General features: G+C 46.0%; 2 protein-coding genes across 2 annotated transcripts; one reads left to right on the top strand and one right to left on the bottom strand.

The window, feature by feature from the left end:
- Positions 1-8,280: 8,280 nt before the first annotated feature.
- LOC307246771 (E3 ubiquitin-protein ligase TRIM35-like) lies at positions 8,281-12,830 on the top strand. Its single transcript, XM_080022785.1, has 6 exons — positions 8,281-8,742; positions 9,953-10,048; positions 10,137-10,367; positions 10,770-10,792; positions 10,881-10,999; positions 11,997-12,830. Exons 1-6 carry the CDS (start codon positions 8,314-8,316, stop codon positions 12,533-12,535), a joined length of 1,437 nt encoding a protein of 478 aa, XP_079878911.1. The 5' UTR covers positions 8,281-8,313; the 3' UTR covers positions 12,536-12,830.
- Positions 12,831-13,955: 1,125 nt separating this feature from the next.
- LOC307246302 (tubulin alpha chain-like) lies at positions 13,956-15,602 on the bottom strand (the record flags this gene model as incomplete). Its single annotated transcript, XM_080022203.1, has 3 exons — positions 13,956-14,930; positions 15,046-15,194; positions 15,422-15,602. 3 exons carry the CDS (start codon positions 15,600-15,602, stop codon positions 13,956-13,958), a joined length of 1,305 nt encoding a protein of 434 aa, XP_079878329.1.
- Positions 15,603-25,556: the final 9,954 nt, after the last annotated feature.

Genomic DNA, 25,556 nt, shown 5'->3' with positions numbered 1-25,556 from the left:
TACCTAAACTTAACCACCTCTAACCTTATACCTAAACTTAACCACCTCTAACCTGAGTGACTTTTCCAGTTCCGGTGAGAACTACCACTTCCGGTTCTGGTGACGTCTTTGCGTGTGTGTTGCTGTTGTTGTTTTTAATGTTTTGCTGTTGTTGCTGCTGCTGTCGATGTTGCTGCTGCCGTTGTTGTTGTTTCTGAAGCTTGCTGTTGTTGTTGTTGTTTGAGTCACTTTTATTGTTGTTTTTGTTGCTGTTGTTGTTTTCTGTTGCTGTTGCTCTTGTTGCCACTGTGGTTTGAGTCGCTTTTATTGTTGTTTTTGTTGTCTTTGTTGTTGTTGCTGTTGTTGTCTTCTGTTGCTGTTGCTCCTTTTGCCACTGTTGTTGGAGTCACTTTTATTTCTGCTTTTGTTGTCTTTGTTGTTGCTGTTGTTGTTGTTTTCTGTTGCTCTTGTTGCCACTGTGATTGGAGTCGCTTTTATTGTTGTTTTTGTTGTCCTTGTTGTTGCTGTTGCTGCTGTTGTTGTTTTCTGTTGCTGTTGCTTTTGTTGCCACTGTGGTTGGAGTTGCTTTTATTGTTGTTTTTGTTGTGTTTGTTGTTGCTGTTGCTGTTGTTGTTGCTGTTGTTGTTGTTGTTGTTGTTGTTGTTGTTGTTGTTGTTGTTGTTGTTGTTGTTGTTGTTGTTTTCTGTTGCTGTTGCTCTTGTTGCCACTGTGGTTGGAGTTGCTTTTATTGTTGTTTTTGTTGTCTTTGTTGTTGCTGCTGTTGTTGTTCTCTGTTGCTGTTGCTTTTGTTGCCACTGTGGTTGGAGTTGCTTTTATTGTTGTTTTTGTTGTGTTTGTTGTTGCTGTTGTTGTTGTTGTTGTTGTTGTTTTCTGTTGCTGTTGCTCTTGTTGCCACTGTGGTTGGAGTTGCTTTTATTGTTGTTTTTGTTGTCTTTGTTGTTGCTGTTGTTGTTGTTGTTGTTGTTGTTGTTTTCTGTTGCTGTTGCTCTTGTTGCCACTGGGGTTGGAGTCACTTTTATTGTTGTTTTTGTTGTCTTTGTTGTTGCTGTTGTTGTTGTTCTCTGTTGCTGTTGCTTTGGTTGCCACTGTGGTTGGAGTTGCTTTTATTGTTGTTTTTGTTGTGTTTGTTGTTGCTGTTGTTGTTGTTTTTTTCTGTTGCTGTTGCTCTTGTTGCCACTGTGGTTGGAGTCGCTTTTATTGTTGTTTTTGTTATGTTTGTTGTTGCTGTTGTTGTTGTTGTTGTTGTAGTCTTCTGTTGCTGTTGCTCTTGTTGCCACTGGGGTTGGAGTCGCTTTTATTGTTGTTTTTGTTGTCTTTGTTGTTGTTGTTGTTGTTGTTTTCTGTTGCTGTTGCTTTTGTTGCCACTGTGGTTGGAGTCGCTTTTATTGTTGTTTTTGTTTTCTTTGTTGTTCCCGTTGCTTTTGTTGTTGCTGCTGCTTCAGGGGCATTCTTTCGTAATGACCGGCTGACAACCACGTTCTCTCTTTCTTTTTTGTATTTCTTTGTAAAGTGCATTGTGTTGCCCTGGTATGAAATGCGCTCTATAAAGATCATCGTTTACAGTCAACCTTTATTGTGGTACATATCGTATCGTGAGGTTGTAGGCGACACCCAGCCCTGGTGAGCGTGTTGTGCCACTGTGGATTTGACACATCGCTGGTGATGACGTACGGTCTGGGGGCCGCGGTCCAGGGCCCCCGGATGACCTACATGGAGGCGATTGACGCCATGCCCCTGCCCTGCGTCTCTGTCGACGGCCTCACGTCGACAGCGCAAAGACGTACGGTGCGACGCGCCTTGTCATCGCAGATTTATTCTGGGAAAAATACGGGGGACATCCGTCTCCTAGGACGGGCGGGGATTCCAGCCGCGCAGGGGATGACACCTTACCCGCGCTCCGCAAAACAGCCGGGTAAGGCCGACCGGAAAAAATCCAGGAGCAAGATTGAATCTATAAAACTGAAGCCCGAAACTGATCCAGACATTTTTTTATTAGATAGGAATCTGGGGACATTGCCGGCCGGCAGTGAGCGTCAAATCCAGGGACAGCCCCCGCCAAAAAAAAAAAGGCCGGGATATCTGGCCACCCTACCGTACGACCAGGGCAGCGCATCTGCAGTACAGGTCGATATAAATCCAGCGTTACGCCGCCTGCAGAACAGCCCAGAGACAAAAACCCCAAAAAACACACCGACAACATGAAAATTAATTCTGTGAGAAACTACCGTCAGTAATCATGGGGCGATGGTTGTGTGTGTGTGTGTGTGTGTGTGTGTGTGTGTGTGTGTGTGTGTGTGTGTGTGTGTGTGTGTGTGTGTGTGTGTGTGTGTGTGTGTGTGTGTGTGTGTGTGTGTGTGTTTGCATGCGTGAGTGCGTGCGTGCGTGCGTGCGTGCGAGTGTGTGTGTGTGTGTGTGTGGGGTCAATAAAGATTTTGGTTGTCTCTTCCCGCAGATTCGTCCGGCTGAAACAGAATTGCCATCTCTCCGCCACCGCTCTGAAGAAGAGAGGGAGAAAATGGGGCGGCGGCGAAGGCGCACCGTCCCCGTCAGCGCTCGGCTTATTGAATTGATGCCACTCCTTTGGACTCCGCTGAGTGTGCTGATCGGGCTCGGGTAACTGTTGACCCGTGTGCGTGCACGTTGCATGTTTGTGTGACACAGGGATGGAGTGAGAAGAATGGAGAGAGAGAGAGTGAGAGAGAGTGGGGGGGGGGGGGGGGGGGGTGAGGGGGTTCCAGCCAGTAACTATGGTTTCCCGGTTAATCTGGTGGGCTCTGGCGACCTTCCAGGGACTCAAGGAGGCATCTGAGCTCCAGGCTTTGCACCAGCTACTCCAAATGAGATTGAATTCCCCTCCAATACACATATGTGCGCACGGCTGGGTGTGTGTGTGTGTGTGTGTGTGTGTGTGTGTGTGTGTGTGTGTGTGTGTGCGCCTGTGTGTGTGTGCGTGCATGTGTGCGTGCCTGCGACATGAAAACCAGCAGAGTGGACTTACGGCCCCGCCGAAACAAACACACACGCGCACACACACATTCACGCAAACACACACTCCATACCCCCAATGTAAAGTAGCCCCCGGAGAAAGTTCTGGGAGAAAACATATTCAGCTGCATTTGGCCTTTGTTTACGCAAAGTTCCCCGGCCATTAGCAATTACGGAGACGAAGAAGAAAAAGAAAAAGAAAAAAAATCAATTTGTGACTCAAAGGCAAGTGAGTCGCCGGCTCCAGTCAAATTGTGCAATTAATCCAATTTTCAGGGTTGCCTCAATCGGTGTGTGAAAGCAGAGAAATGGAAAGCCCCCCCCACGACGAGAAGGGGGACCTGTGCTATTCTTCCATCCCCGCCCCCCACCCCCGCCGTGCCCCGTTGTTCACGAGTCACGACACGAGAACCATTTGTCGATGAGTCACAAATAATTTTACTTTTGAAAAGATCAAGTCTTAATGCGGCGTGGAGTGTAATTTAGCCCCTCGCCCCTCGTCTCCGTTTCTCTCTCTCTCTCTCTCTCGTCCTATCATTTTCGTCCAAATTACAGCGATGACATAACCGGGAGATGAATCTCCTCGTGTGTGCTCCGCACTGCGTTTCGGCGGCTCTCTCCTTCTGCTCCTTTCTTAGTCGAGAGGCTTTTTTTATTTTTTATTTTTATATTTTATACTTCCACCACAGCAACCCACGCCACGTGATAGAAAATTGACTACGGCCAAAAGCCCGCTTGACACCTCGAGCGACAAACGGCGAGAAACAAAGCGGAAGCCGTTTCATACCCACGCGGAGTTGGATCCCCGGCCCCCGAAAAAGCTGCGACCGCCCTGCGATGCGAGGAAACGCCTCCGAGTTTGGGTTTTATTGGAACTGGGCTTAAAACTAAGTAAATAAGTCACGTATTTCAAAATAATGACGTGACTAACGTTGACCTTGCACGTCACCATATTCACTATTAATTCATCTACTTTTGTATCAGTGAATTGTTTGTATTTTTTTTTATTTTTGTTCACACTTTGCAAACACTGTATAAAGGGAGTTTTTTAAACTCTCATGCACGGAAAATGGAAAATGTCCGGCAGAGCAAACCACTCGCTGGAAAAAACCAAACGAGCTCTCCCCCTTTCCCTGATGTTTCCCATACGCATTCCACGTGAATCGGGCTTTAAATCTCCCACCAAGCGCGAAGCGCTGCGGAGAGACGGCGGGGGGAACATTGCCACGTTGCAAATAGTTTGCGCGTCTCGGAGCGGTTGGGGCCACATGATGTTCAATCAGCTTTAATCGGGCGCGGCCCGTCCAGGATATGACGCGAATAGTTCGGAATTGACAAAGCCTCAGTGCTCGCACACACCAGCAGATGGGAGCATGCGCTTGTGTGATCCGTACGCCGCGTCCCCTGGCTCCCTTCCCTCTCACGACTCCATCGCCATCCGGCCCTCATGTTATCCGTTGTGGCTAATGAGCGCCACCGACGGTCCTTCTACACCCTATATACCCTGGTAATAGACTATTGATTTTTCTGTTTATATGGGAATGAAATTAGTATGACACTTTTATGGTCGAGTGATAACCACTTTGTTTTGCAACCCCAGAGCTCCCAGGTTCCAAAAGAGAAAATGCTTTTCCTGGGCTTTAACTTGTGCAGTCATATAAACATGCAATCATACTGTACTGCAACAAGCTAGTAAATACATAGAATTATTATGGAATTTTGATTTACACCCATAACCTATCCTGTGCATAGGATCGCATTGTATATTCTGTGTATTTTATATATTTGACTATTCTTGTTTTTCTTTTTTCGGCAATTTTATGTACTTTCCTTTACTTTTAATCGTATTCATTTTTTATTATTTTCTCGATTAAAAACATTCTCAGCTTTTTTTGTAATGCTAATCGTCTATACATAGGCACCAATATCACCAATATAATACCGTATATTTAATTTTTGGACATTTTTGGTTTTTCATTTTCACCTTTTCTTATTGTTGATTTTCTGTTATCTTAGGTTATATATGTTTTTCATCATGAGGTTAAGTGTATATTGGCAATTCCTAACTGGATAGTTAACTGTTAGGTTTACTGTATGTTTTACAAATTTCCCATACATGTGCATATTGTTTTTTTCATATTTTTATTGTGTTGCCTTATTATTATTTTGTCTTATTGCGTTGATGTATCGTGCCTCTGTTCTCCCGGAAGCTCCCTCCTGGGGGTCCTCCTGGGGGTCCTCCTGGGGGTCCTCCTGGGGGTCCTCCTGGAGATCCTGTGTATCAAACAGGTCTGAGGAGCGATGGTTTGAGTCTCATTAGGACCCGGGGAGATTGACAGCCCTGCTCCTCCTCTCCTCCTCCTCCTCCTCACCTGTGAACCCTAATGAATCACCATTAGTCCGGGCCTCCGCGGCTGACACCCAATTTATGAGACGGTTGCGTCGAGGGCGAAGCCCTTATTTATTCTCTCTCTTGTTTTCGCAAACGGGTGTTTTCAAAGACGGAAAATCCAATGTTTCGGCCGAAAAGGACATTTTTGCACTTTTAAAGTTCCGTCCTCAGAGGGCTCTATAATTGGGTACATTCTGACATCTAGTGGTATTTCACATTACAAACACCCGAGGATGAGTGCAATAACACTGGTATTACACTGTACATACAAGCTATAAGCTGAATGTATACAGTATCTTCATATATCTGACTATTTCTGTTTTGTTTTTTGTTTTTTGGAACTATTTTTTTTCAATTTTCTTTATTATTTATATTGTTTTCTATGTTTGCTACATTTCTTTTTTTTATTTCAACTTCGCTTTTTTATTCTATATTATTATAATATATTTTTTATCATTCTCCATTTTTTCCTCAAAATCTCACCAGAACAAATTCCTAATATACTATCTGCCAGAATAAACAGTTTCTGATTCCTGATTCTGATGGTGACCGTTGCCTGGCGTTGACCTTTCCCGGGGAGCTGCCATTACTGGCGGATGATGAGCTATGGCTTCATCCGCTAATTAACATGAATGCTAATTTGGATGTTTTATTAAATGAGAATCATCAAAGATCACAGTCGAGTTGATTATGAGTGGGTTCCACCCACCCCTTCACCAGCTCAACTTGGGATCCAAGGGATCCGATGGTGTTCATGTGTAGGAGGCCTGGTTGGGTCCGGCTTGTCATGGCTGTTTAAGCGCGACAGGCAGCGTAGACAGATGTTAACATCGCTATTCGATTATTTTACATTAGATTAGACGCCACTTAATTGTCCTTGTGAGGGCATTTCTACATTTGCTGTGGCAGAGGCTGGACAAAGACAAACAAAGTTGGAAAAACAGAAGATACAAGGTGACTGGGTAATTTAAGAGTTACGTTTCTTTTTTATTATTGGGTTTAGTCAACTGTTAGGTTTGTTGTTCCCCCATGAGGGGAAAAACAGATGATACAAGGTAACTTGGCAATTAAAAAGTAACATATTTAGCAATTAATTTTAAAACAGGCAATATGCAAAAATTGTCAATGAATAGTTAAAGTGGTAATCGGTGAGAGTTTGTTAAACAAAATCCTATATTTGATTATTATCCCATATTTGTTTAGTTTGCACTTTTTAAGAAATAGCCATTTGAATGTATTTGCGTTATCCATGTGCTCCTCTATACTATAGTGTGTTTCCATGTGTTGGTGGCGCGATCCATCTTTCCTGACAAGAATTTAAAAATTAAGCCTGCTCAAGAAATAAAAGCAGGTAAACTTGATAAAGAAGCAGATAGTTGTGTCTGTAAACTGTTGATATGAACACAGAAAAGAACAGCAATAATAAACAAAATAAATCCCCTCCACCTCAAGTCCACCCGACACAGACAAGGTTATGGAGTGCCGCTCTAATACATAAACAGGGTAATGTTTTTGAAAACTTGAGGGATCAGAATCACTTTACTCCGCCAGGTACGTTACATTCGAGGAATTTGTTCGGGTGCGGTTTTGGTGCGTTACGCCGCAGACCATTGGCATAAAAATGAGGGGAATAAAAATAATAAAATAATTATAATAATAATACAAGTAAAATAAAGAGTAAAATGGAATTTTAAAAGTGAAGCAAAAATAAAAACATTTGTTCAAATACATACAAATAGCCCCCCAAAAAAAATAAAAAATAAAAAATAAAATGAAAAACATTTTAAATTGTTTGTTATGTTATAGGGGCCATAAGAGAAGAGGATGAAGTGAATTAGGTAGAACGGCTTCCCCCCGTGCCACTCCTGGTTTGACCCCGAGGGGCCCCAGTGACCCCCGTGTGGGAGCCCATGATACAGAGAGCGAGAGGGTTTTGTGGATTGTCAGGTACTAGTAGTGTCAAAGTTCTTTAAGCGTTTTGTAAATCGTAGAGTGCCCTGCTGACAACCGTCGCGAGATGGCGGTGGGTGCACTTAGAGCCGCTTCCTTGTGAAGTCAAAACCAAAATGGACCGACTATCGCAATAAAGCCAGCGCTTGCCATGGCCTGGGAACCCCAACCCTAACAATGCACCTGTTGTTTTGTACCGGGCAGATGTACCGAATCCGTCACACCAAATCTTTCTGAGATGAATATATGGAAAATATGTCGGGTTAACGTGGATTTAATCAAGTCTAAATCGTGGAGAGCGAGTGAATATTCGACTCACAACGACTTGAACTTGAATTACGAGTCGGACATTTTTTTTTTTATATATATATATTTTAAATATTTTTAAAATACTATTTTCAATATTTTATATTGATATGTTACTTCAACTTCAATATTTTATGTGTTATATAGATATCTATAGATATATAGTTATCTGAGCCGCCTTCGTGGTTCCGCCCCCGCTGGATGACGTCAGCGACCAGAGCAGGAACCAGGAAGTAAACACAGTTCGATTAAAAGCAGAGTGGCCACAGTGGCACCGGGAGTGCGGCTGTCAGGCAAGTCTACCTCGTTTCCACACGCGTGGCGGACGCATCCGACCTTAAAATGCTTCGAGGAGGAAATGTTTGGGATGATGAATGGAAATGGAAATGGAAGTGTGTTTGGGATCCCTCCATAAGCAACGATCCCTGGATCCCTGTAGTAAATGCCCTGCTCTGCCCCCTTTGCCCTACTTTCGATTTCACGTGAAGAGCCGATCTGTGTGTGTGTGTGTGTGTGTGTGTGTGTGTGTGTGTGTGTGTGTGCGTGTGCGTGTGCGTGTGCGTGGGTGGGGATGTCAGGGTCCGTCTGTAGAGGACTCTGGGGCCCCCGCTTTCGCCCTCTCACTACCAGACTTTTCGTTCCAGGGGGAAACACAGGGGCTCCCGCGTGTGTTCGGCAGAATGGCCGGCAGACTGTCCCTCCCGGAAGTGGACCTCTCCTGTCCCATATGCTGCGACATCTTTCAGAACCCGGTGGTTCTCAAGTGCAGTCACAGCTTCTGCGCGTCCTGCTTGGAGCAGTACTGGGCCCGGCGGGTGGACGTCCGCGACTGCCCCCTCTGCCGGCGACGGTCCCTGGACGAGCCGGTGCCCAGTCTCACCCTGAAGAACCTGTGCGACGCCTACGTGAGCGAGGGCGGCGGCGACGAGGCCGGGCCCCTGGCCGACGAGTTGTACGCCGATCCCACGGAGATGTGTCCCCTCCACGGGGAGCGGCTGAAGCTCTTTTGTCTGCCGGACGAGGAGCCCATCTGCGTGGTTTGCCACTCCTCCCGGAAGCACAAGGGCCACGACTGCTGCCCCGTCAGCGAGGCCGTCAGCGATTTGAAGGTAGTGAGCACTGCAGTATCCTGATTATTCTGCCTGAGACGACCTAAGGCAGACGTTTTTTGTTTTTTTGTCTTTGGTTGATTTGAGATTTTTGTTTCGATCTGTACTTTTTGGAGTCGTTGCCGATGCAGCACAATTATTCATAATGTGATGTCGTCTCTGCCACTTTTATAACATACCGTACATGCGTACACCATTGGACCGGCTTATGCTCAAACAACAAAGATCAAGTCAGCCTGACAGCAACAATCTCTGGGATTAGATAGATAGATAGATAGACAGATAGATAGATAGATAGATAGACAGATAGATGGATAGATGGATAGATAGATAGAGGGATGTCTGGATGTCGGTATCCTAGCAGCTCATATCAATACACAATAGGCAGTAATACTGTCATAACAAATAATCAAATGAAAATAGAAATAGAAAAAGCTCGGTGTCAACTGTACACAATAAAATATGGCAGGATAATGGAAAAGAAACCTGAAATATTGAAAATGTAGGGGAATATAGATCTGAGATATTAACTGGGAGATAATAAAATATGGTTGGATAATGGAAAATAAATTTCTTCTAAAATCGAAATTATCGTTATAAAGGACCCTCAATTTGAAAGTTTATTCATTTTTGGAGTTTTGTGGCTTAACAGTCAAAAAATGTCACACGGTGCAATGATGTTTTGGACCCGTGTTTCTCAAATGTGTGTTTGCGTAGACCCAGGAGCTACTTTTGGGGTACTGCATGGGGTACTTTGTAATTTCTGAAAATGTGTTACTTCTTTGGTTGCAGTATATTAAAATTGCCAGGTTAATAGAAATCAAATGATGTCAGATGCCAAACGGCCTTCACGCTAGCTTTGACAACCCGACAAAAGAAAGTGAAAAATGTGGTTGAAACCCAAATCCGAAAAAACAATATGGAAGAGGGAGAATCCCTGAAAAGGAAAGGGAGGCCGGAAACACCGCCATTATGTCAGTATCAGGAAGAACACATTTTGGTGGGGTCCGTAACTGCACCACCTTTATATGTTCATGTTAACACTGCCACACACACCACGCACCAGCAGTCCATTGTTTATGTTCATTACTTTTAGTACTTCTTTTAGTACTTTGGTACTTTTGACTTTAAGACAGTGTAAAGGCATTTTACGGTTGTAACACCTGACATTTTTAACAAATTATGTCAACCTCTGGTCTTATCCTCACAGGAGCATATGCAGTACACCCTCAGCTCCTTGCAGGAGAAGAAGGAGGCGTTTGAAGAAATGAGGCAGAACTATGAGGACACGGCCGCACACATTCAGGTACGTCTCAGCGGCTCCCACAGGGGTTTGTGGCCCCGAGCGGCATCTCCTCTATCGGCTTCTATTGCTGACGGAGGCGTCGCTTCAGGCCCAGGTGCAGTTTGTGGAGAGGAGGACCCGCGAGGAGTTCGAGATGCTCCACCGTTTTCTGGAAGACCAGGAACGGGCCAGGATGGCGGCCCTGAAGAAGGAGGAGGAGGAGAAAAGCCGATGGGTGAAGCGCATGATGGAGGAAGCGACGGCAGACATTGACTCTCTGTCTGACCGCATCAGAGCGGTGGAAGAGGAGATGGCTCTGGAGGGCGTGGCTCTCCTTCATGTACGTCCGTCCAGGATTTATTATTAACATAGAAATACTTTTGTTGATTTAAAGGTGGGTCATTAGAGGCCTGAATATGAGTTTCTGGTATTACATCGTTGGCCTCTGATTTAAAAAAAATTGTTAAAAAAAATTGAAAAACTTTACATAATGGACAAGGAACATATCTATGCCTTTTAAAAAGATTTTCCTCATATATTATATATTAAATAGATAAAATCTTTCTGAAACAAAGATGGTCTTACATTTTTCTAAAAGGGCTATTGCATTTTTATTTTTGGCATTGGAAGAATTGGCTTGAATTTGCTGATTTGGAATGAGCTTATCCTTGCAGATATCCAGATGTGGCGCGGGGCGTTTTCTCTTATTTCTAATGTGCATTCTGTCATTGTTGTCTTTCAGAAATCCAAGAGCATTACAGCGAGGTAAAAACAAAGAAGTTGTCCGATTTGTTTTCTCTATTTTTCTTCTGGGCTTTATCTGGGATTTTGACTCATCATCTGTTTCCCACAGAGCTCAGTGTCCCGTGGAGAACCCAGTCATGGCTAAAGGGACGCTCATAGACGTGGCTAAGTACCTGGCCTCGCTAAACTACACTGTGTGGAAGGAAATGAAGAATATGGTCACATATAGTGAGTGAAATGCATGCAATCAACCTTCAACCTTTTTCAGCCCAATGTTCTCCCACAAACCCTAGATTTGTATTTTTATAAAATTTAGTGTTGCATTTTAAGTCTGATCGATAGTAACATATTTATAATGCCTTATTCACCTATTTATATATTCAGTTGTGATGCTCACGGTTCCTGTGTCTTTTTATCTGTTTTTGTTCAGATGTTTTTAGATGTCTTAGATGTCTTCTAGGCGTTTTTCGGGCTTAAAGTAACTGAAACATGGCAACAGCGGTACGCACGGACATGGTTGAGGTCTCGTTGGAACCGGGACGTTTCAGACGTCTGGTGGTTCACGTTTGGTCAATAACGACGTGCGGACACGAGTGAAAAACTGTTGCAAATATACCGGAAGTTGAAGAACGCTGGCTTGACTTGAGTAGTTCGAGGGGCGGGGTGCTTTGTGACATCATCATCCGATGTTCAATAAGTCCAAGCTTCGTCTCTCGGCAGTCATTCGCACCCAGCGACTTGCACACTGTGGACCGCACAGCGTTTGCTACGCGTAGGACAGACAACCCCAGCCCATGCTGTGTTTAATAGAAACTCGGAAAACTGTAACTTGTGCCGCGTTTCACAAAACCCTGAAAACTAATAACCCTCAAAACCATAATCTTTTAGGCAATTAATTTGGTTATTTATCAAATATATGGTTATTTATAATATCAACCTGTATAACATTTGAGATTGAAGAACTGGAAAATTTGGAATTGGTGTCGATATAAATTGTGTTTTAGGGAACCTCGGAAACCTGCAATACATTCCTCACGCGACTAAACTGAACCATGTGTATTGCAACCTGCAGCTATATTTATTTTTATTATTTTTGTTTTACCTCCACTCCACGGGTTTCTGGTGATGGAGGCTGATGACCTATCGGGAATCCCCGGCGCAGAACAGTGTCAGTATCATTAAAAAAATAAAAAATAAAAAATGCGGTTCTCGATTATTTTTTCAGCTCCAGTGACTCTGAACCCCAACACGGCCGCCCCCTGGCTGAAGCTCTCCGACGACCTGACCAGCCTCATCGACAGCGACGACAGGCAGAAGTTGCCGAACAACCCCGAGAGGTTTGACCCGGACACGGGCGTGCTGGGCCACCGGGGCTTCACCTCGGGGAGGCACGTTTGGGACGTGGAGGTGGGAGAGAACACCGCCTGGGTCCTCGGCGTGGCGAAGGAATCTGTCCAGAGGAAGGAGAAGGTGTCTTCGGTGCTGAAGAACGGCTACTTGTCCATTTACTTCTACCACAATATGTATTTTGCCGGCACGTCCCCTCTCACCAGGCTAAACCTGAAAAGGAAGCCCGAGAGGATCAGGGTGCAGCTTGATTGCGACAAGGGCCGGCTATCCTTCTGCGACCCGGTGGATGACGTTCACATCTACACCTTCAAGCACGCTTTCACCGAGAAGGTCTTCCCTTATTTCTGGGTGGGATGCAAGCTGTCTCCATTGAAGATTGAACCGCTCGAGATTTTTTTGAAAACTATTGAGTAATGCACGAGAGCATAGCTAAATGAGTAATTAATTTTTACAGCGGGAAGTGAAAAGTGAGTTGAAGTGTAATATAAGCTTTGGGTCGTCAAATCACTCAATCACAGCCGATATGTGTATTTCTGTGAAAATTCCCAAATACTACAAAAAAATAATATATTTCTGTTTAATGGCACTTTTCTGCACCTTAAAGATCATTATATTTACTACAGAATGTATAAAATCTTTCTTTCTATAATTTCATTATCATTTGTGTGCATTTTGAGCTTTAAGGTCATTCAATGCATTTATATGACTTTGTTGACCAGGAGAGGTTTGAGTCTTTTCCCTTCAGGACATGGTGATTTTCACCATGTCCTGAAAGTAAAAGACTCAAACCTCTCCTCTGCAGAATGTATGATCTTGTCCTGGAAGTTAAATAAAACATATTCCGCTCACTTATCGATGTATTGTTACAGAAATTAAAGGGTCACTTTAATCTGTAGTTTGTCAATCGGCGGTCTTAAATAAAGTGGCAGACAGACTTTGGTTTTACCTGTACAAGGGTCGGATCAGAGATGTGTTGAGGAGCAGCTCTCTGAGTCGAACAGGGAGTCAGAGAATATATGGTCAGTGTGACATCACAGATATAGAGAATATACAGTCAGCTTGACCTCACTGGTGCAGAAAATAATTGGTCAGGCCAAGATAAGGCAAGCTTTGGGGATAGGGCAAGCTCGCAGAGCAAAACCCACACACAGCCCTGAGGAGCTTAAACTGGTCCCAGAAAGTGGAAGGAGCCCTGCACCCAGTGAAGCGCACACACAATTCACTTCCATGTGCAGACATAAAGACGCACCCGCAGGTGCAGCACCCGGGCTGCGGACGCCAGACCGACACCCCGCCAGAACCGCCGACCCTGCATGCGAGCCAGCGGGACCCCCATGACCACGAGCCGTGCAAAGGCGAGGCCCGCCACACTGCAACCAGCCAGTTGTCCCACCCGACAACAAGCCGAGTGCGCCAACTATGATGCCGAGTGCGCCCTGCGCAGGGCACCCAGATAAAAGCCCCCCACCACCAACACCCACAGACAGCCAGATATGTGGGGCCAACACCCCCGGCACCTGGGGCGCCTGATATCAAATTGATATCAACATTTGTTGACCTTTTGTCTGTTCAAAGACCGGATCTGTTTCGAGAGTAAACATGGGTGACTGCCGCTCGACCCGGTGCTTTAAAACTCAAATGTGATCTGCAACATCAGAAAACTCTCCAGTAAAGTCGAAATTCATGTGTAAATGAAACAATATAGGGATCGTGTTCATTTAAAGGTTTTATTTTTTTTTTTACTAACATCAAATTATTAACATTATAACACATTTTATATTATATTCAGGAACTGGAAAGATGTAGCCACAGGCTGGCTGTGGGAGGCTTCTTTCTAGAACTCCTCTCCCTCCTCCTCCTCTCCAATGCTGTCGGTGCCCACCTCTTCGTAATCCTTCTCCAGGGCAGCCATGTCTTCTCTGGCCTCTGAGAACTCTCCCTCCTCCATGCCCTCACCCACGTACCAGTGGACGAAGGCCCTCTTAGCATACATCAGGTCAAACTTGTGGTCCAGACGAGCCCAGGCCTCGGCGATGGCCGTGGTGTTGCTCAGCATGCAGACGGCCCTCTGGACCTTGGCCAGGTCTCCTCCGGGGACCACGGTGGGGGGCTGGTAGTTGATGCCCACCTTGAACCCCGTGGGGCACCAGTCCACAAACTGGATGGTGCGCTTGGTCTTGATGGTGGCGATGGCAGAGTTCACGTCTTTTGGCACGACGTCGCCACGGTACAGCAGACAGCAGGCCATGTACTTGCCGTGGCGCGGGTCGCATTTCACCATCTGATTAGCCGGTTCAAAGCAGGCGTTTGTGATGTCAGCCACCGACAGCTGTTCGTGGTAGGCCTTCTCAGCCGAGATGACCGGGGCGTAGGTGGCCATGGGGAAGTGGATGCGCGGGTAGGGCACCAGGTTGGTCTGGAACTCGGTCAGGTCGACGTTCAAGGCGCCGTCGAAGCGCAGCGAGGCGGTGATGGACGAGACGATCTGGCCGATCAGCCTGTTGAGGTTGGTGTAAGAGGGACGCTCGATGTCCAGGTTCCTGCGGCAGATGTCGTAGATGGCCTCGTTGTCCACCATGAAGGCGCAGTCCGAGTGCTCCAGGGTGGTGTGGGTGGTCAGGATGGAGTTGTAGGGCTCCACCACAGCGGTGGACACCTGGGGAGCCGGGTAAATGGCGAACTCCAGCTTGGACTTCTTCCCGTAGTCCACCGAGAGACGCTCCATCAGCAGAGAGGTGAATCCAGAGCCGGTTCCTCCACCGAAGGAGTGGAAGATGAGGAAACCTTGGAGCCCGGTGCACTGGTCCGCCTGGGGAGGGTGCAGTTGTAATCAAGACCATCACGAGGTTTCCAAGTTTCTGAAGATGAAAATCACTTGCATCGTGGTGTGTAAAAGAGATGATTATCTCTGCTATGCTGCTTACCAGTTTGCGTGTCCTGTCGAGAACCAGGTCGATAATCTCCTTGCCGATAGTGTAGTGTCCTCGGGCATAGTTGTTGGCTGCGTCTTCCTTCCCTGTGATGAGCTGCTCAGGGTGAAACAGCTGGCGGTAGGCGCCTGTACGCACCTCATCTGGATGAAATCAGGATTTGTTTAATTGAATCATGTGATTCTTTGTGCAGTGATGATTCTCAAGATTCTTACTTCATATCCTGATTGGACTTGGTAAACAGGCAACCAGCGCTTCTTAGATTCAAGCTTGCATGTGAAAAAACATTATTTTTTGTTGTGAGAATAAGCAACTAAAATGATTCAAGAAAAATCCATCCATTCCTACTGTCGAAAATAAACCAGCTGACCTATGACTGTTGGTTCCAGGTCAACAAAGACGGCCCTGGGAACATGTTTTCCAGCTCCAGTCTCACTGAAGAAAGTGTTGAAGGAGTCGTCCCCTCCTCCGATGGTCTTGTCGTTGGGCATTTGTCCATCAGGCTGAATGCCGTGCTCCAGGCAGTAGAGCTCCCAGCATGCATTGCCCATCTGGGCACCAGCTTGGCCAACGTGCATGGATATACACTCGCGCTGTATGCAAACAAATATTCGATTTGACTCAATTTGATGTTGGTTCAGACCATCATCTGGTCAACCCCCCACATCAACATTAACCAGATATAAGAATGAAGTGGGCTTTTGTTTTTTTACAATTACCCAAATACAACATTTGAATTTTAAGGTCAATCTGTGCAGAAACGTACCATTTTGACAGGTTTTTCGGGCTCTAAAAGCTAGTTTCTTCCAGACGACAACCAATCGTCAGAGGGGACACAACTAGAAACAGAACAGGGAAATACAGATACAAACTTTTTTGTTGTAAGTTTCGATTTGGTGAGAAATTTCTAAAGCCGTTAGAGAAAAATCGTTTACCGTCCTTTTTTAAATGAGACCGTCAAATATGAACAGCACGTTTATCCAGAATTGGGAGTAATAAATATATTGCAAAATGCGTTCACAATGGAACAGCACAACAGAGAAGTATTCCAAAGAAAATGTGCAAAAGGTAAATATGCAGTAACAATAAGTAGCTTTATGAAGTGACAAAAACTCAACTTTTACTGGTAAAATTGTAAAAGAGCTCATTTAGGAGGATTAAAAATGTATAACTAACACAACACAGACAATTAATTGTATTATGTAATTATAGAACCCAGAATCGCGATTGTGACGCCGCCGCGCGAGCACCTTGTGTCGACTATGCACATTTTAGTATTTTTAGCGCTTATAGAGCTTATTGTACGTAATCACTGAGTGTCATGACATTTCACTGCATATATGTATGACTGTATGTATATGTAGGTGACAAATAACCTCTTGAATATTGAACTACTGACCTCCAACCCTGTGTGGCAATCTTTCCTCTGTCGTGGGCGGCTGCTCAATGCTCAGCTTTAATATCGGGAGTTGTGACATCACAGATCTCCCACATGACGACGCCCCTTTGTTGCCACGGTTACCGGTGTGCGGCTGCGTGGGGAAATTCCCTCCCCGATTGGGAAGGCGGGGCCATTTGGGGAATTCCCCTAATGTGTGTACGTGTGTTGCCATCACAATGGGGTTTGTGCTGCCAGATACTGTAAATACATAGATGTATTGGCCTGTCGCGCTACCACACTCTTTTTTCCTAGAGGTAACCTCTTGGCCAAGCTGTTGGCATAACAAAAGTAATTTTTCACGTCTATTGTGCGTAATTCTGTTCCTTTACAACCTTCAATATGCTATAAGGAGCATGGACATGTTTTGACCCTTTATTATGGTAATGGTGGCGTGGCCTTATTCTGTTCCTTCATACATCCTTCAATGTGCTATTGGGGCGTGGCCTTAATAATCACAAGACGATCAGAGTGCAGTATCGACCCAGCCAGTCAGAGAGCAGTATTCGCTACATAATGGAATACTGATATTACAATCATAGCGAGGAGAAGGGTGAAACAAGCACCGAGTCGGGAAAGTGAGAGAGATTAGATGAGACAGAGAGGAGATGAAAACATGATGATGAGATGGAGGCTATAAAAACCCAGGTAAAAGATGCAAAAAGAAGGAAGAAGCACAACCAAAGTGTTGTAACTGTGCAAGCGCTCATAGTGCAGTGGATAGTATAGTGGCTGTGAAATGATGAAACAAGAAGTAATTTTTCCTTGTAGGCAAGGAAAGGTAGCAACAGCTGAGGAAAAATCTTAAAAGGGAAAGAATATAATCGGTGGCAAAGGCAGCAGAACATTATTTGAATACACCGATCAGCCACAACATTAAAACCACCACTAATAACCGCGAATATGATGCAGTTCCCCCTCGTGCCGCCAAAACAACTCTGACCCGTGGAGGCATGGACTCCACCAGACCTCTGAAGGTCTCCCGTGGTTTCTGGCACCAAGATGTCAGCAGCGGATCCTTTAAGTCCTGTGAGTTGTGGGGTGGGGCCTCCATGGATCAGACTTGTGGTTCCAGCACATCCCACAGATGCTCCATCGGATCGGAACCTAACCCCGCCCATCCACATGATGTAGAAGAAAATGTGATTCGTCAAACCAGGCCACCTTCTAACATTGCTCCATGGTCCAGTTCTGATGCTCACCTGCCCACTGTAGGCGCTTTCGCCGGTGGACAAGGATGCATGGGCACTCTTGACTGGTCTGCAGCATCACAAGCATCAATGAGCCCATGGGCGCCCATGACCCTGTTGCCGGTTCACCAGTTGTCCTTCCTTGGACAACATTCGGTAGGTACTGACCACTGCATACGGGAAACACCCCACAAGACCTGTCGTTTTGGAGATGCTCTGACCCACTCATCTAGCCATCACAATTTGGCCCTTGTCAAAGTCGCTCAGATCCTTACGCTTGACCATTTTTCCTGCTTCCAACACATCAACTTCAAGAACTGACTTTTCACTTGCTGCCTAAAATATCCCATCAACAGGTGCCATTGGATCAATGTTATTCACTTCACCTCTCAGTGGTTTTCATGTACATACTGTATGACGGGACTGGTTTCTACCGGCTAACATAGCGACACCAGGTGGTCTGCAGGGGTTACTGCAGCCACTTCATCTTCAGTCATAGTTTAAATCTCAAGTTCAAGTTCAATTCAACAGATTATTTGTCACATACATATACCTACGCTAATACATATATGCAGTGAAATGTCATGACACCCGTCGATTACGCACAATAAGCTCTAAAAATACAAAAAATACTAAAATGTGCATAGTCGACAGGAGGCGCTCGCGCAGTCGGCCGCAAGGGGCAGTGCCACAATCGCGATTCTGGGTTCTATAGTTATATAATAAAATGAATTGTCTGTGTTGTAGCAAATATACATTGAAATCCTCCTAAATGAAATTTACCTTAACTTACCTCCAGTACTTACCTCACAGAGTAGAAGTCCTGGCATGTCTTAAAGCGTGATCAGTCGGTGGACTATGATTAAACCATAGGATTTGTTCAGACCATCAAATGATATTTATGACTCTATATGCATTAAAATGTCCGATTCCAGTCACTAAGTCAGGTAGTAACTGTCTTTTTTTTTTTTTTTTTTTTTTTTTTTTTAACCTGTGCTGTCAGCATGCTGGGCATACAACACAGAGTATTTGTATGCCATTTGCATCCAGGATACAGTTAGTCTGCAAGAGGAGTTCAAGTTCTCCACCTGCAATGCAACTCTTTATTAATTCTTAAATAATCAAGAACTGCTGCAATAACTCTGTCCTGTGGATCCCCTGTAGAATGACAAGAGCACAGTTTTGGTTATGGAGAACCACCACCAACCCCCCCTCTTTGGAGAACTATTCAACATGTTTGGATCTATAACAACTGATCAGTACTCCAAGAGGGGGAGAATCACCACGGTGAGACAAATAAACATAGAAACAAACAACAATTACACAAAAACATGAACATTGGATGACAACATGTATTGAAAAACTGAATTGGGTCCAGTTAGGTCCAGGAAAACTGGAACTACAACTGGTCCCGTGGCCTCTTCCTGTCAAAGTTATGGCAGTAAAGCACCCCCGGTTGCTGGGGTGCACTCCAGGTAGTAACTGTCAGATTCAAACCCAGAACCATCTTACTGTCCCCTCACAGCAAGAAGGTTCTGGGTCTGAACCTGTGCATGTTCTACCCATGTCCATGTGCGTCTCCTTTGGTTCCCCCGCTTTCCGCATCACCCCCAAATACAGTGCGTCCACATTAGGGTTCCACATGTCTGCCGATGCCCCTGAGCAAGGCATGGGTCGTGGTCTGGAGGTGGTTCCCACTGCTCCTAGACATTACGATACCAGGATGGGAGAATGCAGAGAATTCATTTCACCCACAGAGATTAATAATTAATAATTAATTAAGTATAGAAAATAATAGAAATACAAAAATGACGGTAAATGTTCCTCACATTCACATTCAATATTTTATACCCTCCCGCTAATGCCTCAACTCCCCAAAAGGGGATATATGGAATTTTCATATGTATGCGCACAATAAAAACCTATAACAAGGCTTCTTGATTTAATTTTGATCTTCTGATGTTTGTATTATAAATCCCTGTTATGCTTCGATAAAAGGTTTAAAGAGCTTGTGTCATGAGCATAAATTATTTGATTCCAGACAGACCCCTGGTCAGTTCAGCATTGACAGTTCTCATGGCTTGCGGGAAGAAACTCTGTCTCAGTCTCTCTGTTCTCGCTGTGTGGCTGCGGAGGCGCTTGCCTGACCGTTGTTGGGGTGGTGAGGATCCTTCATGATCCTGCTGGGCTCTACTACTACACCTCCTGGTGTGTAAGTCCTGCAGGGAGGGGAGAGTTAGCTCCAGTGATACGTTGGGCTGAACACACCACCCTCTGCAGGGCCCGCCTGTCCTGAGCAGTACAGTTCCCCAAGCAGGCAGTGAGGTTGCCTGTCAGGATGCTCTCTCAACCGCTCCAGAGTAGAAGGATTTCAGGATCCCCTCCGAGACCCTGAATTCCTTTAGCTGCCTGAGGTGGTAAAGACGCTGCCTCCCCTTTCTCACCAGTGTCTGTATGTAAAGTCCATGTTAAGTACTCCCTGATGTGGACTCCCAGGTACTTGAAGCTGCTCACCCTGTCGACAGAAGTCCCGTTAATCACCAACGGTGCGTGCGTCCTCGGTTGTAATCCTCTCCTAAAGTCCACAATCAGCTCTGTGGTTTTGCTGACGTCCAGGAGGAGGCTGTTGTCCTGGCACGGGTGACGGGGGACAACCACCTCCTCGCGGTGGGCCTTCTCATTGTCGCCGTCGGTGATCAGGCTCACCACCACGACGGTGTTGTCAGCAAACTTGATGATGGTGTTGGAGCTGGTCATGTGTGCACAGGGAGTACAGTAGGGGGCTGAGGACGCAGCCCTGGGGGGATCCTGTGTTCAGGGTGGTGGAGCTGGACATGTGCCTCCCCACCCTAACCACCTGGGGCCAGGCTGAGAGGAAGTCTAGGATCCAGGCACACGGCAGAGTGCTCAGTCCTAGCTCCCGCAGCTTGCTCATTTGAAGGATGAACATTACATTATCACTGTAGTCCTCTCAGCTTGCTACAGGAGGTACATTCTGCTGTGATAAGACTAGCGGGCCTCAAGTGACCGGTGACCTGAGCCAGACAGAGGGTTACGTTAAAGTACTGTATATATCATAATATTCAAACCATCTATTTCCACGTGCGTGTATATACAGTATATGCCTTTGTCAGAATGTGAACTGTTGATCCAGAGCTTTATTTTTAATTTTTAGGTTTACGTTATATTTTATTATTGTTGTTTGTATGTTATATTATATTGTCGATTGTTCTATTTTATTTTTGTATTTTTTTGTTGTTGTTAATTTTTAGGTCAACAAACTGTATTCGTTCTGCAATTTCAAACATTTGTCTATTCTCTCTTTGTTTATTATATTTCTTTATTCTGTCAACAACTCTAGTTTGCTGCTTTTACCTCTATAATGGGACAGCGGGAACAGCGCTGGCACCTTCAAACCGGTCAAACCTCACGCGACGGGTCGGTGACGTCACACGCGCTTGACGTCACAACGAGGCGATCGTCATTCTAACGCGCTGCCTGTGCCTGGTGCGCTTCACAAGGTAAATCACGCACGGACAGTGCGCATGGCGTGAAAAACATGCACAGAGTGTGAATTTGGTTTTTGCTGTTCCCAAATCCTGAATCACAAATGTATGGTTGTTGTTTTGTTTTTTTTCCACTCCAACTGCCACAAAACTGTGTGATTTGTATTTTGCATTTTACGCACATATTTGTGACTCTTAGATACGTAGTATTGTACTGATAGGAACCAATAAAAGTGCTTTGTTATGGATCAAACAAAAATAAATAATGGAGATAAACAGAAATGCTTATTTTCAAATATTGAAAAATTTTAATAGAAGTTTTACCACGTAGACCTTCATTAGTGGGGAAATTGAATGTTATTTAAACCCTAATATTACTGTTTTCTTCAATATGGATATTTAATGTATACAGTAATTGTATAGAGGAATTATATTCATCCACAGCAGAAGGGAGAATTTGTATTCTACCTTTTATTCTAATACAAATAAAAACGTTAGAATAACGACTATAAACATACTTACATACAAAGAACTTTATATTTTTTTAAGAAGGAAAAAACACAGTTTAGTATTTTTTTGTGATGTCATGCAAATACCTTGTTCCATGCTCCAACGTGGAAAAAAACATAATTGAACTGAATATTCTCAGTGGGTCGTCGGCGAAGACTCACGTGTTCTCGTTCGTCTTTCTCGCGCTTCGCCCCTGAAGATAGCGGCCATTTCGGTGGTTTCCCCGGTTCCGCAGAAGAGATGCTCTTCCTCCCAGGCTCCTCCTGCCCACTCTCCTCCCGGTCCTCCCTCCCCTCGTCTCTCCCGGCTTCCCGTGTCCTCCGGAGCGGAGATGCATCCCCCGCTCCCATCGTCTCCCTCCCCTTGTGTCTCTCCCCCGTCCGGGTTTTTATCAGAAGCCCAGGAGGCCGGTGGGAAGGGCAGCCCGGAGCTCACAAATGGCAGGTACGAATGACAAATCTTAAGTGAGGCCAACTTGGTCCGAAGTGGCTGGCTGGTGCTTTGGTTTTTCGGTTGAAAGTTACACTCTCATGCTGCTGACTTAAAAAAGTTCTTTCTCCCTCACTCGTCGGCGTTTGGTCGTGTGATCACGTAGAAAGAGTGGCTACTTCATGCTTAAGGAACGTCCACGTTTCAGGAGTGCGGAACCTGAGGCCGCGGCGCCCGAAGAGGATTCGCCCGCGTCTCCGGCCAAGGAAGCGGGTACATTTAGAAACAGATCAACGCGTTAAGCGAGTCCGCTGTCCGCGCGCGGTTTTCAAACTGTCGTCTTATCCCTCGTTTGTTTCTCCTCAGAGCCGCATTGTTCTACAGCGTCGGACAGGTAAGTGGACGGCGGCAAACATCCCTGTTGACATAAAAGATGTTGGCGTCGAAAAACGGTTCAGGGATTGTGACAAATTCTGATTTCGCGCCACTGATCACTGGCGTGTCGGTCCCTCACTCGTGTCTCTCCGTCTCTCTGGCACTCTTGTTTTCCAGGCAGGTTACGGCAGAGAGCAGTCCTCGCTCCAAGTCCAGCAGCCTGTTGTCCTTCTTCCGCTTCAGCAGAAGCAACAAGAAGAAGGGAAGCCCGATGAAGAAGGCGGGGTACGAGACAAAATGGCGCCGCCGGGTGGATTTTTATTTCCGTCTCCAAGATGTACCATTCGCTTCTTCTAAACAACGATGCCATAATGTTTTTTGCCCCTACGTCCTGTTTTTTTCCTCCAGGTTGCCAAACATCGGAAACACTTGCTTCATGAACGCCACTCTGCAGGGCGTGTTCAGCCTGTCCAGTTTCTGCAGTGACATCATGAGACAGGAGGCCCTCTGGAGCCCCAAAAGGAAAACCACCCTGAAGCTGCAGAGGTACGGCCGTAGAGTGAGATCTTTGCCCGGCGCACGCTGGACCACCGCCTGACTGACTGACCGGTTTTGTCGGTTTCTTCGCCGCTCCCCTATCAAGTCCTAAACGCACTCGGTCCTCATCTCCTCAACGCTGTAGGTATGTCGGAGAGCTCTACAAAGCACGGCAGGGTCAGTGCTCCTACAAAGGAAAGTGTCGGCTCCTCTGGTCCATCATGAGCAGTGTGGCGGAGTACAATGAAGAGTACTACGACTTCTCCGAGCAGGTACAAAGAAGGCTCGGGCCGATATTCGATGACATCGAATGTCTCAATGGTTGCCACCACGTGCAATATTTTTGCAGTATCGAAATATCGCCATCGTCCGTCTGTTCGTCCGTCCGCCCGGACCACGGGGAGCAACGGAGGGAGCAGCAGAAGCGCAGGGACAAAGCTCATTCAGTCTGGCGCGCAAAAAAGATGTATGCGGACGTGTGCGCCCAGCAGCGACGAAGCAGATGGAAGATTTAGGGTGGAGGCGTGCATGGCGTGCATGGTCCGGTGATTTTGTTGCGGCTCCAGGTTATTGAGACCGTGAGACCCACGCATGTCAACCAAGTTGACACGCTCACACGCCACACCCCGTATTTCTCACCCCGAGAATCCCCAAATAAGTAATATTCACCTTTGTTTTTGTTCTGCATGTATATTTCTCACTCGCGCTTTCTCGCCCACGCGCAACTTCCTAGTTGGAGCGGCATAAAGCCACCCGATCTCCGTGAGCCGGCATAAAGGATCACCGTTTTCTCCAAATCTCCAATAATATTGTGTATTGCAATATAAAATTTAGGATATCGCCCCGAGCCTAATACAGAGGCGGCCTGAGGAGTCGCTCAGCAAAAAAGATTCAATTGTTTGATTCAGTTGGTGTAATCGCTGGCCTCACTCATGTGAAATGTATTGTTGGCTGTTCTCACAGGACGCCCACGAGTTCCTGATGTTCTTCCTCATGAGGATGAAGATGGAAGGTGAGACCCTGCAGGCGGCGGCCATGTCACCGCAGTACATCTGCCCTGTGCAGAACTTGGAATTTAAACTGCAGTGTGTGCGAACCTGCTCCAGGTAACGGTCCCGGTGACACTCATTCCATTTTACTAGCAGGAGTAGATGAGATAAGTGCCACGTGAGGTGATAGTTCTTTGCGTGTGTGTTTTGTAAAGCTGTGCCGACAAGGTCTACCTGGAGGAGGAGCATAACAGCCTTTCCTTGGACCGCAAACCTTCCCTGACGGACAGCATGAACCTCTACTTCCAAGTCAGTAACACGGAGAATCCCTCATCTACTGACTCCATGAGTTCATCCACATGGCGCCATGTATTCGTGGGTTCCCCCCAGGTGCTCCGGTTTCCTCCCGCCCTAAAGACATCCATATTAGGCTCAGACACTCCTGCCGATGCCACTGACCTAGGCATTGGTTCTAGATCTGGAGTCGGTCCCTGGGCGCCGTGCTACGGCTGCCCACTGCTCCCGGATCGCTGCGATGGGTAAAATGCGGAGGACCAACTTCACCACGGGGACCATAAAAGCGTATCCCCTATCCTCTATTTTTTAACTGCGGCTTGTTCCTCAGGCTCCGGAGTTGGAGTGCACCTGCCAGCAATGCTCTGGCAAACAGGCAACAGTGGTCCGGACTTTCCTCACTCTACCCAGGTGAGTCCCAAACCTAAACCTTCTCACAGACTCATGATACTTAACTGTTTTTAGTTTCGGGATTTTAATTTACGGTCTGTGCAGGTAGTTGCTGATGACCCATGTTATATCTTTTACCAGGGTGTTGGTGCTTCACCTGAAGCGATTCCAGCAGGACGGGGAAGAGATGGAGAAAGCGTCCGGTGCTGTTACCATCCCTCCAGTGATGTCTGTGGCCTCCCTGTGTGGAAAGCAGGAAGAGGAACCGGAGATGGACACACCCGGGTAAGCCGCCACACACACGGGCGACCGGACGGTCAACACAAACGTCATCCACAAAGATTCCAATAAATGAGTTTGCAGAAGTTATGAAGGTTATGTATCCTGATGAGAATGGTTCATATTGCAGAGAAAGTGTCCTGGAAGATGAGGAATCCTCTCAGCCAAAAACTTTCCCACGTACGGGTAAGAAAATATCCCATTTTAAAAAACGGACACAAGCATTAACAAGTTTCCCAGTGAAAGCTGAGTGTTGGTATATTTCTCAGCGTCAGTGGAACATCTGGATGAATCAGGAGACAGAGAGAGAGAGCAGCAGGCACTGTCAGTGGTGAGAGAGCAATAGCAAGAGAAGGAAAAATAGATGGACTAGTACTACACAGAATAGAGAGACAAGATAAGAGCAGCGCAAGGAGTTGTGTGAAGTTGGCGACAAGGCATAATTTACCATGGGTTTTTGCAGAAGTTTGACAGCGATCAAACCATGTACCATCTCACAGGAGTCGTCTCTCACCTCGGGGAGAGCTTGGACAGCGGTAAAAGAGCTTCTTTATGATAAAGCATTCCC

Source organism: Zeus faber (assembly GCF_960531495.2).
Source record: "Zeus faber genome assembly, chromosome: 21".
In the NCBI taxonomy this organism is placed as follows: domain Eukaryota; kingdom Metazoa; phylum Chordata; class Actinopteri; order Zeiformes; family Zeidae; genus Zeus; species Zeus faber.
This window is presented reverse-complemented; position numbering and strand designations above follow the sequence as displayed.

What these genes read in the sequence shown, in the direction of transcription:
- LOC307246771 (XM_080022785.1), top strand. Translation starts at nt 8,314, where the DNA reads ATGGCCGGCAGACTGTCCCTCCCGGAAGTGGACCTCTCCTGTCCCATA. An exon ending in AGGGCGTGGCTCTCCTTCAT is followed by an intron (nt 10,368 to 10,769) that starts GTACGTCCGTCC and finishes GTTGTCTTTCAG; the next exon opens with AAATCCAAGAGCATTACAGC. An exon ending in TCCAAGAGCATTACAGCGAG is followed by an intron (nt 10,793 to 10,880) that starts GTAAAAACAAAG and finishes TGTTTCCCACAG; the next exon opens with AGCTCAGTGTCCCGTGGAGA.